The following is a 16,710-nucleotide window of genomic DNA, read 5'->3' as shown; positions in this document are numbered from 1 at the left end:
TATGTTTCGCTTATTAAAGGGTTGTTAATGACCTATTTATAATTAAACCAAGGTATTTAATTAGAAATACATATTAGTTTTATCCCATTGCATTTGATTTAAATATTATAAGGAAAAAAGTTTAATCTGAGTGTTTAATTGGCAACACTTTAATTGTCTTAATGCATTTATCTATTAGTTCATTATAAGAAAAATATATGTTTATTATTTTATTTGTGGAAATCGATGGATAAATAATATTTGAAATATGTTTGTTTAATGAATTCTTTCGAAATATTTAGCATTTAATTAAATAATTGAGTAACTATAATATATTAATTATACATAAACTATAATTCTCTGTATCATAGTTTCAAAATTAAAAGAAAACTAAATTAAATGTTAATCGGGGATTCTTGCAACATTTTGTTTTTAGATTCCAAGTATTTTTTTGAATAATTTTAAGCATTAATACTCTCCATTTAGTCAACGTAACTAAATTAGGTATTTAAGTTTATTTGAATGTAAATTTAAATTTGAGTATTTGTAGGCAAATATCATGGAAACTCTTTTGTCCACTTCTTGTAATAATGAGAAACTTCTTATCACAAAATTATTAGTTCAAAGATTAACAAAAAAATTTTAAGTTATATATGATAATTTTTATAAAAATTTAATAAGTGTAACATAAATTTTCTTTGCCCGAAATGACTAATCTACTCTTCCATGAGGCTTTTAAAGCCTACAACTTCAATAATCAGTTTTTGGTCCAGTAATTGGCCCATTCCAAAAGAATAAAGATGTGGATAATTTAGTCTTTTGAGACAAATTGTTCAGATTTAAAACCCAAAAACTTCGAATTAATAATGACTACTTGTTTTGTGTATATAATAGAAAAAAGTAAAGCCTCCCAATATAAATTTAATTCGTTTTAACCATGAGTAGTTTTTAAAAAAAGTTGTCATTGGATGAATATACTAAAGTTTCATCTAAGTAAATTACACTTTTTTACATTTCTAAATGTAAAATATTTTTAGCAAGAGGTTTTTTTTTGGGATAAACTTTCAGTTTTATTAACTCTTTATCGGCTTTTGCATTGCGTGATCATACAAACACCCAATTTACCATCCATCTGCTTGGTTATATGATAACATTTTGTTCGTATAATCTGTATTATTCGACCGATGAATGAAACGTTTAACATGGCAGGAGATAAGTTTGATGATTGCGATTTAGCCATCATGCTTTGAATGACTAAAACGGCGTAATTTACATATGAATTTGTATACAGATATAGGTAGATATATATTTATATACATTTTTTTTTGTATTTTATACAAATGATAACTCTGATGACAAGCTCCAAAGTCGTGCCATAACTATTGTTATCAAACCAAATCAACGCTCTGGTTTATTTTGTTTCTTTTTTTTATTTTTTGTGTGTCTCTTTATGCCCCCATGTCTCTGTGTGTGTGTGTGTGTGTGTGTGAGTGTGGCGGTAATCCGGGCACACGCTTATACGCTTATTCATACTTTATAGTATAACTTATATCTACACATATTCGTAGTGTCTTTGGCCCCCCACGACCCCAACGCATGGAGGTGAGGGCATCGAAATGTGAGCACGTACATTTTTCTTCTTCAGCTTCTTTTACATAAATGCAATGTTTTACCTTTGCATAATGTCGCGTTGATTGCTCCACATTATAGGTACAACTGCGACGGAATAACATTATTATTTGGCTCTTCTCTCCTCACTTGTTTTCTGCACATTTGAAATATCAATGGTAAAACACAGACAATCACACTCACACACACACACACACCCGGAGGAGAATGCAAATGTTATATGAATGTTACGAATATGTTTACTCTTTTTTTTGGTTTCTTGTTTAGTGAACGTGAACGTGGTTCGGACCAGGTCAACTAACAAGATAGTGGCACGCGTTTGTCCCAAAAAAATGGCAAACGAAATTGGCAAAATAGATGAATAATTTGGTGTGTTCGCTCTCGTACTATATATGTATATTTTGTTCAACCGCACGGCGAGGCAACGCCAAGTAGACTGAAATTAAAGTTGAAGTTGAAGCTGCCGCCACCATCACATCACATCACACACCACAAGCAATACCACATCACATGAAGCACTCGCTAGGTTTTCGAATTACCAAAGCTGGCGACAGAGCTGGGGTCTCTGAGTCTCAGTTTGAGTTTGCGGCTGAGTCTGCGTTCGAGCGTTGCATGTTCTCTGCCTTTTGTGCAACTCTCTGCTGAAAGTTGCTGGAGTGTGGCCAACGCCAACACTACCAACGGCGACAAAAGCGACAGAAGACAACAAAAGCTTGGCATGACCAGAAGTCATGTTGGCAAATTGGAATTGGAGCACTCAGTGCTGTCAGGGACAGTGGAGTTCAATCAGGCGTTCAAATACACAAAAAGAAGAAAACAAAACAAAATAACAATGTCGATCAAAACTATAGTTTTATAGCTACATAGTTTTCTCTCACAAATGTCAAAAGCTATCAACAAATCGACAGCAAGTTAATAAAAGCAAACATAGATATCAGAGAAAGAAAAACTACAAATCCAAAAAATATGCCAATTAGCTGCATTTATTGGCAACAAGTTGCTTTAGGGCTAAGTTACTGATATGAAATGCACTCTGTGATGAGGCAAAGGCAAAGCTAACGACTGTTGAGAGAATACATACATAGGTTATCAGTGCTGCCCATAAGCTACTTTTATGGGTAACACTTTCCTCTAGTGTTGAGTAACTGTGAAAGACTATGAAAGGACGAACTAAGAGTTGTTTACTTTAAAAGAGGTCAACAAATTTGAAAAACTATTTAAAATCAAGCATTAATTATCCTAACAATGTCTATTATAAGTTGAATTGTCTTAAAATAAATAAATTATCCTCTTCAACATTGTATAGGATAGATTTTCAATGTTTAATGTCTTTAATGTTAATATCATTAATTAATATTACTTTCCATTGCAAAACATTTTAAAGAAGATAATTCCCTTAGAAGACTTGTTTTATACCATTTCTCAGTGCACGTGCCGGGCTTCTGATATGGTCTTTGCGCCAAGGTAGAGCTTAAATATTGACAGCCGTTAAATGGATTTAAAATTTCTTTCATCATAAAACTGTATTTACTTATATGAAAAACGTTTTGTGAATTTTAGAGTCACTTTCCCATGGGTGTCTTTCATTTTCATTTTTTGCTTGATGACTTTCCACTACCACTTTGAGCTCGCCCACACACCGAGAGTCATTCAGAAGATGACCAAAGCAGGAGCAGGGACAGGGAGAGAAACACGCAGGAACGCATCAAGTAAAATGCAATTAATCCCAAGCTGAGACTCTTGTGTTCATTGTTGTTGATGTTTTTGTTGCTGACCAAAAATATACGATGCCAACAGCAACCATGTCCACCAACCATGCTCATATGTCCATTTCCATGTCCACGTTCCGTTGTTGCGCTTGAAAAACTTTTTACGCACATATGAACCGACTCCATGCTTCCGTTTGTTGTTGTTCCAGTTGCATTCTGTCTCACATCGGACTCTGTCATTTTTGTTGGTAATGCACTCCGGTCTAGCTTAGCTTTTGGCCATTTCTCGTTTGAGATGCCTCCGAGCTGGAAGCCTGCTGCTAATGGAATTTAAGATGAGAAGAAAGTTTTTCTGTTTTTCGTTGTTGTTTGCTTCAACAATAATGTTAATTTTCGTTCACTTTTTTTCACTCAAGTGCTCAGTGTTAAGGTTGAACAACCTTTTAAAAACTTTTATTTATTTGTGTTGTTTCCTCTTTTGTTGGGCTAGTAATTAAAGTTGATTTTGTGTGAGACTCACGTCGTTAGTGAAGGTGAAGAACCAAACTTTAAAACAGTTGAATTTTATTTACTCTAAAATTGCAATTTTTGCTTTTCGTTGAATTTTCAAACAACATTTAAGAGTGTCGCCCACTAACAACACGCCCTCAGTTTTTCACGAGAGATAAATCCACAATTTCCTACATAATTAAAAGCGCAATCAGCCACATTTTTTTCCCACACATTTTCACAAATGAGATTTTCCATTCCACTGCCACTTGCAGCTCTTCAAAAACAGACATATTCAGATATCTCCTGATCAATATCAACAACTAAAACGATTTTAGTCTCTTTAACAACTTTGTCTTATACACATTATATGATAAGTATGTAGAGAGCAAAAAATGTTTAACTGGCTTTCAATTAGTTAGTTACTCAATGGTATATTATGTTATGTTAGAACTGCTTTCTATTTCCATAATCTGTTTTGATAATATTTAAGACAATTTAGAAAAGATGACTCAAATATTTTTGAATAATACAATATACAGACAGTCAAGAAACACTTCCAAAAAACTATAAAATGGTGGTGAAATATAATTTTAAAGAAACATATTTAAATAAATAATAAATTAAATGTGATCAAGTGAAAAACAACACTATTAATATATGTTTAATAACCTGGGATGCTGAAATGAAACAAAAACACTTTGAGAATAATCTCGTAAGAGGATTAATTCGAGGGTAGAGATGAGCTTGGCAAAAAAACAAACCATAAAACCAAGTTACCTATCCAACAACTCTGGGTATTATAATTTCATAGGTCCTTTAGAGGAGAGAGAACTCAGAAGGTCGGATATTTGGTAAACCAAACGGGGCATGGTAATAGTATTAAATAATCGGTCAAACACATAATAACTTTTACTATCACTTTATTAAAGATTAAAAGTGAGATTACAAGACATAACTTCAAGTGGTAAGTAAGTGTCTTGTCGGACAAACCTCCTTAAAAATCAGTTTGTCTGGATTGCCTTGGGTCTATCTAATCACCTATACAGTAAGTACCCACAAGTATGTACAACAAACATATCTTCGTCGACATTGACTAATATCGTGCTAATATTTTACGTCTGATATATTTCAACTAATTAGCTCCAACATCAAATTGCATGGCTCAGTGCTATATTTTAATTTGAGGTTTTGTCAGTGTTAGGGTTGAGTAACCTTGGCTACAAACGTACATATGTATACACTGATATGTACAACGAGTTATGTACGGACGTATGTACTTATACTCGTGTGTTTGTGGCAAGTATGAATGTACACAATTTGTGGCATGGCATGCAAAGCACTTTTGCTGAGTGGCCTGGGAATATTAATTAATTACACAAAATACAAACGCAAAAAGTCATTGGCCAATTGGCTAATGTAAACAGCTATCTATGACATTAAAAACAAGTCCCGACTGTAATGAACAGAAACTGATCTATCAGCAACTCTTTGCGATTAACTGTAAAAACGTTTCAAACAGAATCAGATAAAGAAATGACACCGTGAACTTGTACTCTAATACAAACGATGGTTTATTACTCAAATGCGTTCTACTAGTAAATTAATTCCATGAACCGTACCTAGAACCAACGATTTAGGATCATATATTAGGGGCATTTCGGTTTGATCACATGTGGAGAATTTGAAGTTGTTTATGATTTGAGCCATGCCAATGCGAGCTTGCATTTGTCCAAATCGCATGCCAATGCAGTTTCGAGGACCATCGCCGAAGGGCAACCACTCGACAGAGTCACGGGAGGCCACCTCCTCAGCTGAGAATCGATCTGGATCGAATTTCTCTGGATTAGGATAGAGATCTTCATCTCGATGATATGCACAGGCGGGAATAATGATTTGAGTATCCTTCTCAATAACCAAATTAGGAGATCCCGGTACCTTGTAATCACTCAAAGCTTTCCGCTCAAGGTGAGGAACAATGGTATAAAGACGCAAGGTTTCTGCATTAAAATAAATAATATATGAATTTGATCCAATGCTAATAATGGCAGCAAATATTTACCCGACAACACTTGATCTAGATATTGCATATCTTTAGTAGATTCATAGGTCAGTTTGCCTTCATGTTTCTCAAGCACTGAGTTTATCTCAGCACGCAATTTGTCTTGGATGTCTTGATGCTGGGCCAACTCGAACAGACAATATCCCATGGTCGAAGAGGAGGTCTCGAAGCCAGCCAAGTAGAATACAAACACTTGGGCTGCTAGTTCCCCAAGGTCCATGCCCTTGACCACTTCACCATTATCCAATGTAATACTTCCCTTCTTCTTAAGTTCAATCAGCATTTCCATGAAATCATTTCTTTTGATATTCTCCCTCTCTCTGTAGGATATCGTATCTTTGACCAAATGCAAAAAAAAAGTTATGTACATCTTCAGGTATCATCCGCATACGCAGTTTTTTAGCCAATCTAGGAAAACTAAACATAAACGTTGTAAGAATAGCTCCATGTCTTAGTTCTGTAAAGGCCTTTTTGCCCATTGAACGGAATTCAGTTTCCGAAGTTCTTAGAGTGTTGCACTCAATGCCAAAGGCACAGGTTCCAATCACATCTGTGGTAAACCGAGCCACCAGTTCCTTGATCTCCAAAACTGTTCCATTTTTGTTTCCAGCTGGCACCTTTTCATTTAGAACTTTAACCAATTCCTCAGACACTTTGATTACAGTGGGAAACATAAACTTCATTTTGCCAGATGTGAAGGTCGCTGACAGCTTCTGACGCAACTCCTTCCATCGCTTGCCATCCAGATTGAAAAGATGCTGTGTGAGTGGATCATCCTTTTCATTGTGGAACTGCCCGCGGTCCGCAAAATTGGAAAAGTCCTTGATCAAAATATTCTTTGCCAACTTGGTGTCCACAATGAAAGCGGTTGGTTTATTTAGGAAGTAAAATCCCACAAATGGATTTCCAGTCTTACGATATTTGTTGTAGTAGTCGTATATTAGGTCATGGACAATACGATTCTTGCGAAAGCCAATCAAATTGCCGTAGAATGGATGTGGAGTTTCATGTGGGATCCCTCGATATTTCCAATAGTTCATATTCCGATGTAGGAGATAGGCGATTAATGATGCAATCGCTATCACCAAATACGCAATTATCCACATTGTTGAGACTGTTGTCGTTCCGATCGTTCCCCGTCAAATTAAAAGTAACTATACTGGCAGCCAGCTCTCGACTAAGTTTGATTAGGCGCTGACCGCTCACTTTTATGCGAAAAGTTTTAACATGGTATTACCCAGTTGGCTTATAGTAAATAGTCTATGATTTAAAATCATCGTGACTAGGTTGTTTTGCAAAACTTGAGAATGATAAGGGGTCTTAGCTGACTTTCTCTGGTTGTCCTATCACAACAGCTTTTTGAAAAGCTCGTTTTTAGCTACAATTTTTGTTTGTTTACTGATAACAAGTTTTGTTTACAAATAAAACCAGTTTGCAAATGCTGGCAGAATCGTTCAACACAATTTTATTTATAACTTGGCAAAGTTTTTAAATAAAAAACCCTGAGTCTAATCTTAACACTTTTTCTAATATTAGAACTTAAGAAATATCTTTCCGGTAGTTCTCTTCACCGTTAGATTAATGTCATGAAAATCTGTTCCTACAACACATTCGTTCTATGATATATGCATTTATTGCCAGTTGGTTTACATATGCTAACATAAAAAGATTTAAATTTAGATTTAGACCCGATCCACTCGCAAATTAATGCCATGAATCGTGCCTAATACGAATGACTTCGGATCGTATTTAAGGGGCATTTCGGTTTGATCACATGTGGAGAATTTAAAGTTCTTTATGATTTGAGCCATGCCAATGCGAGCTTGCATTTGTCCAAATCGCATGCCAATGCAGTTTCGAGGACCTTCGCCGAAGGGCAACCACTCGACAGAGTCACGGGAGGCCACCTCCTCAGCTGAGAATCGATCTGGATCGAATTTCTCTGGATTAGGATAGAGATCTTCATCTCGATGATATGCACAGGCGGGAATAATGATTTGAGTATCCTTCTCAATAACCAAATTCGGAGATCCCGGTACCTTGTAATCATTCAAAGCTTTCCGCTCAAGGTGAGGAACAATGGTATAAAGACGCAAGGTTTCTGTATTATAATATAAGGTAAAATTCTATTATTTGTCATCGCAAATTGTTGCAAATAATTACCAGACAAAACCTGATCGAGATAATGCATATCTTTAATGCATTCGTAGCTCAGTTTTCCATCATGCTTGTCTAGCACCTCAGTTACCTCTGCTCGCAACTTATCTTGGACGTCTTGATGCTGGGCCAACTCGAACAGACAATACCCCATGGTCGAAGAAGAGGTTTCAAAGCCAGCCAAGTAGAATACAAACACTTGGGCTGTCAGTTCTCCAAGGTCCATGCCCTTGACCACTTCACCATTATCCAATGTAATACTTCCCTTCTTTTTGAGTTCAATCAGCATTTCCATGAAATCATTTCTCTTAATATTCTCGCCTTCCCTGTGGGATATCGTATCTTTGACCAAATGCAAAAAGAATTTGTGTACATCTTCCGGAACCATTCGCATACGCAATTTTTTGGCCAAACTTGGGAAGCTCACAATGAAAGCCGTTAGTAAGGGGCCATGTCTTACTTCGGTAAAGGCTTTTGTGCCCATTTTGCGGAACTCGGATTCGGGAGTCCTTAAAGTATTGCACTCAATGCCAAAGGCACATGTTCCAATCACATCTGTGGTAAACCGAGCCACCAGTTCTTTAATCTCCAAAACTGTTCCATTTTTGTTTCCAGCTGGCACCTTTTCATTTAGAACTTTAACCAATTCCTCAGATACTTTGATTACAGTGGGAAACATAAACTTCATTTTGCCAGATGTGAAGGTCGCTGACAGCTTCTGACGCAACTCCTTCCATCGCTTGCCATCCAGATTGAAAAGATGCTGTGTGAGTGGATCATCCTTTTCATTGTGGAACTGCCCGCGGTCCGCAAAATTGGAAAAGTCCTTGATCAAAATATTCTTTGCCAACTTGGTGTCCACAATGAAAGCGGTTGGTTTGTTCAGCATGTAAAATCCCACAAATGGATTTCCAGTCTTGCGATATTTGTTGTAGTAATCGTATATCAGATCATGGACAATACGATTCTTGCGAAAGCCAATCAAATTGCCGTAGAATGGATGTGGAGTTTCATGTGGGATCCCTCGATATTTCCAATAGTTCATATTCCGATGTAGGAGATAGGCGATCAATGATGCAATCGCTATCACCAAATACGCAATTACCCACATTGTTGGTTTTGCAGTGAGCTTTCGCTATAAAATATGTACGTATATTTTAGCCAACTCTACCGAAAGGCAGTTTTCGACTAAATTTGGTCAAGCACTTGCCACTCTTATTTATATCAACATCGTTAACATGGCAACTCACTGTGACTCTAGAAGCACCTACATATGTATGTATTGATGTATATATGGCTTATATCATCGTGAGTCGGTTGCTTTTAACAGCTTTGAGCCTTCAGAGTGATATGAGGTTTGCTTTATGCGCTTTCGTCTCAAAGTCCTATCATACAAATTAGCTTTTTAAGAGAGTTGTTTTCACTCTTACAGATACAAATGCTGATAACGAGTTTTGTTTATAAATAAAATCAGTTTGCAATTTCTTCGAGCTATGCACAGTGGTCAATATTCGAAAAGTTTCAGGGATAAATCAAATTTCAATTAGTATTCAATAAGAATTATTTTTAATTCGTACTTGTGTTCTGTGATTTTGAGAGACTATACAATGGGTCATGTTAGTAATAAGGTTTATTGTCGGACATCATTAAAGGTCAAAGTACTCATTCGTTTTGTAATTTTTCTGTTGTATAAATAAACTATTTCTGTTTGTTCGACCATAATAAAAATTCTGTGTATAACTGGTGCAATCCACTGAACTGGAAAGGAAATATAATTACTTGTTCAATGTGATGCTTCTCTAATTGCAATTGTCCTAAATATTTGTGTCAATTGGAGATCTTAAGTACCATAAATCTATCGATGATTTGTTGGTTAGTGAGTTAGTTAGTTAACTCATCTAGATCGCTAAAGAGTAAAACGGTAACTTGCAAGGTTATATAAGGAAAGAATTTCGTACTTCGTTTCATGATTAAAGCAGAGTTTAACATCACAATAATCAGAGTCCCGATGGTTTGCTCCAAAAGTTTAAGTTGATTTTTCCGTCAACACGTTAAGTTGAATTGTTAAATTATTGGCAGTGCGTTTTAAAGTAAACCAACCAGCAGTTACTAAATGTCCTTGTGCCGAGTCCTGGTATTGCTGTTCAGAGCTGTCAGTGTCCTTTTGCTGCAGCTTACATGTGGGTAGGTGTCCAGCTGACAGCTTTATATACAAACGTATCGTAGATACATATATACATATATAATGTATATGGATATATGTCTGGACTGCCATCAACAACAGCATTTGGCCGAGCGAAAAGTGTGTGTAATTATAAATGGCATTTAAGTGACAAGAACAACAACATCAAAAAAAGGAACTTAATTCCTGTTGTGAATTTAAAATTAAACTTCTTCTAACTTGACCTTGACTCGCGGCCTTGTTCCACATGCATCCAATGTGGCAAAAGTGTTACAATTCATGTGAAAAACAAGAAATACAAAAAAAAAAGAATACCCACGTACACGAAGTAAACTGAGAGAGAAGAAAAACTAGACTCTGCATTGCACTTATGCGCTAAATAAAAATGCAAATCTAAATGCAACGTAAATGACGAGAAACAGAAACTGCAGCAGACACAAAGGCAAAAACCTCCACATCGCATACACAATGCGAAGATTCTGTGTGTCTTCAAGGGGACACTTTAGTGTGGGCCCGGCGGCAGTGAGCTTACTTAAAGCCGACTGCTGTCACCTTAGCCATTGTTGAGGTGAGTGCCATTGCTCTAGCTTGGCTAATTACAAAGACATATCTGTCTCTCTCTCTCTCTTTGCCCGCTGTCTGCCTGGTTCTGCCATAGTCATGTAAACAGTCACCTAATTGTTTGGAGGCAGACGAATGCAAATGTTAAGCAAAGAAATGAAAAAGGTTACGCCTCGAATAAATTAGTTTTATTTATGTACATACATATGTATGTATATGTGTGTATCTCTCGTCTGCATTTCTCCAAGGTGTCCGACCGAGGGGAGACTCCCTTTTCATCTAAACAAATTGTGCGACGAGGAGCAGCGCCGAGGAATAAGTGTCTGCATTTCCTGTGCGACAACAACAAAATGATGTGACAGCATCAGCATCTCAACTTAGGCACACACACACACACTGCGATATTATTATGTAAATTTCAAAGTAAAATCACAATAAGAAATCCGCATCATGTAAGACTACAAGAAGCAGACGAAGAAACTGATTACCCAAGCAATACATTTAGGGGGCGGAAGTGTGGGACTCGGGCAGTTGGGGCACGACAAATCTTTTATAACAATACGCACACGCATGCACACACATGGACATACATTCATATATGCAAATAAACAGAATTGAACCATAAAGGGTCTTAGGCAGCTTGAACTCTCTGCAGAGGGACAAACCAAGTTTCATACAATACCAACTCGCAAAGCCCTTTAAGATGAGAAGGAATCGGAAACTAATTTAAATTGCATTCTTTAGTTGGCCAAACACATGGAAAATAGTCGAATTTTATGCCTTTATGAGAGGTCTAATTTAACACTGATCAACAACTTCTGATCAAAACCAATTCTATCTCACTTTGATAGAGCCTAGACTTCCAACGCTAGACTACAGTGGAGCAAATCTGTTACTGTGATCACACAAAGAACGAAAATCAGAAACTTTTTGTGAACTAATTCGATTTTAGTCTGGTGCTACTCGTAAGCAGGTACTTTTATGTAGCATGGACTGAACAAGTTAATAGAATTTAAGTGTTTGGATGATCAAATACTTTTCACCAAGCCAAAGGACACTTGTAGGCTTACCAACAGATGAGAATGGAAAGTCCCAGCTATATTGGATTATCGTTGTTAAATGAGGAAAGCTACATTATTTTGACTTCACATCAGCTCTGGAGATTAAAAAGACCGAAAGATGATTTGTCCGTAGAAACCTAGAAACACCATAACATGATTCGCCTATTAAAAGGCAGTCTTCTTCCTCTCAATACCAAATTAAGATCCTTAATAAATAAGGTAAATATCTATCAATGGATTCAAATGACCATCCAGAGGTCTTGTGGAGACAGAGGGCTGAAGATGCTAAAACGAAAAATTACTCATCAAAAACTGGTTTAACGAAAAGTATAGACGTATTTAGATACGTCTGTCTTAGGACAGACCTTTCTAATATTATTGAATTCGGAGGTAATAAAAAAATGTAGAATTGCTATATAAAAAGCCGCAAAAACTTAATTTGAAAAACGAAAACATGTTGACACAATGAAAAGTTCAGATGAAAGCCACTTTAATACACTGAAATTGATCATTTTGTTCTCTGTAAATATAATGTTTTAAATCCCCATGAGTGAAACTTCTTTATGGATTTCAGTTCAAGGGGAGCTCTTCCTTTTTATTTTTTGTTTTGTCAATTGTTCAAGTAAAATGTAAACGAGCTGGCCTTCCTCTTCCTGTTTCCTTTACAGACACAAGGACAGGCAAAGAAGGGAAAAAATATTGGGATAAAAAGATGAGCGACCCAAACGAGATGTGCTTCCTACCAGCCATAAGCAAACATAATCGTCCATAATGTCGATCATAAAATTATAATAAATCCTTTGTGTGAGTTTGTCTGGGTGTATGGGATCTTCCTGGCGGAACCCGTCCTAGACGAAATTTTATACGACAAAATGAAAATTGCGTGACAGAGCAAATAATTAGCTGTCGATACGCATGTATCGTCAAGCTATCAAATTGAAAATTCCCTTGTTGCGCTGGCGGTGGAAGCTGCCAACCAACCAGAGGAACTAACCATTCCGATTCCAACCATTCTCCCATTCCAAGCATCCCAATCAATCCTATCCATCGAAGACATCCAACTGTCTGACAAGTTCATTGCAGTCAGTACAAAATGCTGATTGAATTTCTTCCCTTTTTGTGTGACATATTTGATGTCTCTGATTGCCTTCGACGATGACAACAACGGCATGTGCGGATACTTAATATTGATTTACTCCATGTGTACATACATAAGTATATGTAAGTGTGGGTAGCCACCGAATATATAGATGATGAACTTCAAATCGAAGCATCTCTTATGATTTATGAACTGAAAACAGAGGAAATGAGAAGTAACGATGCAAAAATTGCCAAGTTTTCAGGGTCAGTGGGTCAGGCCCAGTGGCCAAGTTGGCATCACTATGATGGGTTGATGGGTTGATGGGTTGGACGGGTTGGCTTTGGAGTTGGACATTTGTTTGACAAATTGTTGATTGATGTTGCAGTCGGTGCCAGAGCAGGTAACCTTTAAATAAAAGCTCTTTGTCCCTCTTATTTTTTATGAGATTCTCTCTTTCCTCTTGGCTCTTTGGCGGATTTGGCTGCTGCTCTTCTTGTTGTTTCCCCCACCTCGTTTCTCTTTTGTTGTTTAAAATGGTCGGGCAAATGTTCTTGCAGCTATAAACGTGAAATCGCAATTTTGAACTCCAAATTGGTTTTGTGAGCGGAATAAACAAAACGGTAGCAAGGACACTAAAATCATGGGTGTAGCCAGAAACTGAACCCCTTAAGGGTCAGAAGCACAAGAGAGATTTATGCAAATATCGAACCAAATGGATTTCGATTCAAGTAAGAGGTTAAAAAATGAACTTAGAAACTATTTGCTACCATACTTAGATTTTGGTTCTTGGAAGTTGAGCAGAGAAATTGATGAAAAGTTCTATTTTAAATAGATATACAGATGTATATTTAAATCGTGTAGTATATATACTCAATTAACAACAATCAATTGCAAAACTATTAAAGTCCAGCATATTTACTTAAGTTAAGGTATTTACCTTAACTTATCACTATCACTTAATATTAAAATTTCAAAATTTCTGAAAAGCCTTTTTAAGCTTTAGATAAATCTTGATATAAATCTATGTAGATGATTTATGAATGATAATAATTTATATCTATGCTATGGTCGAATGAATTTTATGATTACAAACAATGGTTTATTAACAAAATTGTGGAAATTCTTGAAGTCCAATAGAAATGACAAGTGTAAAATGGGTCAATTGGCCAAACCTGACCACAAGAGCAGCCCGCAGTATTCTGTAGGATTCGCAACAATTTTGAAATCTATTTCAACTTTTACAAAAGGACAGTTTTTCGTCTAAAATGCCTTTATAAACGTTAAATTGAAGTTACTTGCGAAAAACAAAATGTAAACTGGAAGTTCTTATATGCAGTAATTCGTTTAAATGCCTCTTCTGACAGAAATAGCAAAAAATTTTAAGGCAAATAATGGCAAAGACGTTTATAATAACAGCAAGCACAAGGCGAACATAGCGAAACGAAATAGAATTTCAGATAAATTCAGCATAATATGAAGATTATGCGACCATAACTCAATGCGTTTATTTCCATTAACTGAAATTTTATTAAGGCTCGAAACCCAGAGGCACGAGGACCTTAGGCAAAAAAGAAAATCGATATGCTTCGACTGCCCACACACAAAAAATGTATCCATATACATATCTATCTATGTATGTATGTACATATGTGTACGTATGAGTTAAAAAAAGTGAATTACAATCCTTTGAGAATGCAGAACATACTATAAAGTTGCAGTTTTTATGGCATAGCAAATAAAAACGAAAGAAAAAACAACTCGATAACGAATTGGTAAAGAGAGAGAGAGAGGAAAAGTGTTTCTCATCAATTTTAAATGAGTTTCATACAAACAACTCTCATGACGAACTGAGAAGCACTTGGAAAAACTCAAACAAATAGACAAATATTCATTTGTCAAGCCATTTTAGGTAAGACTTGTTTAAAAATAGCTTATTTCCATTTGTTGCTCTTATATCAAACATACTTATATACCAATACAATATACGAATATACATATATATTTCGTATTTGGTCATGGCGACAAAACAGCACAAAGGCAAAAAGATACAAAAAAAAAAGAAACTTTTGAAGTTGTCAGTGCCAAAGTAGCTGCTGCTCTGTTTGCCCCCTGACTTTGACTTTTTGGTGCCACCGAAAAACGACAAAAAAATAACAAACTGAAATCTCAAACCTCCTTTTCAAACCATCTCGCCCCACCCCGCCATTCCTTACTCACTCTCCTTAAATGTAAATGGCAAGCAAAAGAACTTTTTGGCTTGACTTGAAAATAAAAAAAAATATTGTTTAACTCAAACTCAACTCGATTTGTTGATAAAAACCAGAGCAAAAAAACCTTGGTATGCATATACGACGAGCTTAACACTCTAACAAAGTCGAAGAACCCTTCAAAATCACACACAATATATAAAATATTTAACCCACTTTAATTCGTTTTTTATACGATTTTATATCAAGACCAAACAGATTTGTTAATCAATCCGGAAAATATGCAAAAGATTTACTAACTCGACTCTGATAATATTTTGAGACTCTTTTCACGATATATCGACATTAACCAGAGAAAGAGATATATTTTTGGATATTCATGATATTTATCGTTGTATTCGACAGATTTGAACAGTATCTAGAAGATGCAGGTCAAAATGTGTTTCTGATTCTGCGATAAGCCTTTTAGAGCTTCATCTTGGATAAGAAAAGTGAGTTGGTCTTTCCAATTTTGGCATTGGTAGATGCCGAGTATAAGACAGATAAGACAGAAGAAGCTTACGAATCTGTTCAAGTCAGTTCTAAACTATATCCTGATTGTCCTTTAACCCTACAAATGTGTTCTGAGCTATTCTAAATCACTTCTTCCTCTATAGTTTATATACACCAAGAAAATAACATCAACATTAGTCAAAAACTAACTAAGATTAAGACTTAAAAACTAGATTCCTAATCAATTCTGTAAATAAAGTGAACTTGTCTCTTTAAGGCGAAATTTTGGCCAATGGGGAATACCCCTTTTGGCAAGGGTATGAGTGGCAGTGGCAGCAGCAACGAGCTAGAAGGCAACAGTAAAACAAGCGTAAAGCAGCATCAAGAGAAAAAGAAAAAATTTCTCCCACTTTTTTTCCTTTTTTTTTTTGCTGAAAATCAAATTTAAAATTCTCCATTGTGCAAATATTGATTTTGTACGCTGCATAAAGTTTTAGAAAACAAGCGGCGGTAAGTGAGATAGAGGGAGATTGAGTGAGATAGAGAGATGAATATTTGGAATATTTTGTGATATTGGAATGCCAGTGAACTTGCCATTTTGTTTTTGTTTTTGTCAGTTTATGTTTCGGTTTAGTGCTCAAAGTGGCAAGGTTAAAAATTCAACCAGAATGAGAGTTAATTCGACGCCTTCGCTTTTTTGTTTTATATATATATATGTATTTCGTTTTCATTTATGGTAATCGACAACAAATGCCTAAACATTAAGCTTATTGGCATGGAAACAACAACACCATCGGCAGCAACAAAACAAAATAGGCCCAATCAAAAAACATTTGCGAAAAACGAAACAAACAAAAATCGAACAAATTTGCCTAATGCGTGGGCCCTAAATAATATTTCATATTCGGCACATGTGAATCCATCGAATCCACCTCCAGCCCTTCCTCTTCCTTTGCGAGCCAACTGTGGTGTTTGCTTTCGTTAGTATGTGGCACCTTATCAGCTTATTTTTTTTCGCATAATTTAGCCAATATTTTTGTTCTGTGGCCATTGAAAAGCTGAATTATGCAAAATTCAAATTAAATTTCAAATTATCACATT

At 36.0% G+C, this 16,710-nt stretch overlaps 3 protein-coding genes across 6 annotated transcripts in view; all 3 read right to left on the bottom strand.

Annotated features, from left to right (window-relative positions):
• Epac (Exchange protein directly activated by cAMP) overlaps window positions 1–16,710 on the bottom strand; it is a 52,299-nt gene that overhangs the window by 17,561 nt on the left and 18,028 nt on the right. The window contains exon 1 of one of the 4 annotated variants that reach the window (XM_068290127.1): window positions 1,653–1,727. The exons of the other annotated variants lie outside the window; for them this stretch is intronic. Within the exon in view, the coding sequence (XP_068146228.1) occupies window positions 1,653–1,712 (60 nt within the window). The 5' untranslated portion in view covers window positions 1,713–1,727. Of the gene's footprint in view, window positions 1–1,652; window positions 1,728–16,710 lie in introns of those variants that run through there. 4 annotated transcript variants of the gene reach the window in all.
• LOC137575982 (cytochrome P450 6a2-like) lies at window positions 5,357–7,034 on the bottom strand. Its single transcript, XM_068288782.1, is given in 3 exon segments — window positions 5,357–5,806; window positions 5,869–6,226; window positions 6,228–7,034. Coding segments are annotated over 3 exon segments (1,524 nt in total). The 5' UTR covers window positions 6,975–7,034; the 3' UTR covers window positions 5,357–5,387.
• On the bottom strand, window positions 7,483–9,201 carry LOC137575757 (cytochrome P450 6a2-like). The gene is made up of 2 exons (XM_068288419.1): window positions 8,032–9,201; window positions 7,483–7,969 (listed from the first exon to the last, which is right to left on the bottom strand). The coding sequence occupies exons 1-2, from the start codon at window positions 9,134–9,136 to the stop codon at window positions 7,551–7,553; spliced, it is 1,524 nt and encodes a 507-aa protein (XP_068144520.1). The 5' UTR covers window positions 9,137–9,201; the 3' UTR covers window positions 7,483–7,550.

The sequence above is a fragment of the Drosophila tropicalis genome, unplaced genomic scaffold (assembly GCF_018151085.1).
Source record: "Drosophila tropicalis isolate 14030-0801.00 unplaced genomic scaffold, ASM1815108v1 contig_593, whole genome shotgun sequence".
NCBI lineage: Eukaryota > Metazoa > Arthropoda > Insecta > Diptera > Drosophilidae > Drosophila > Drosophila tropicalis.
Note: the sequence above shows the minus strand (reverse complement) of the source record. Positions and strands in the feature narration are given on the sequence as shown.

Bases quoted from the DNA above. Each gene is read 5' to 3' on its own strand.
- LOC137575757 (XM_068288419.1), bottom strand. From the start codon at position 9,136: ATGTGGGTAATTGCGTATTTGGTGATAGCGATTGCATCATTGATCGCC. The intron at 7,970-8,031 runs GTAATTATTTGC...ATTATAATACAG, and splicing joins TCTCGATCAGGTTTTGTCTG to AAACCTTGCGTCTTTATACC.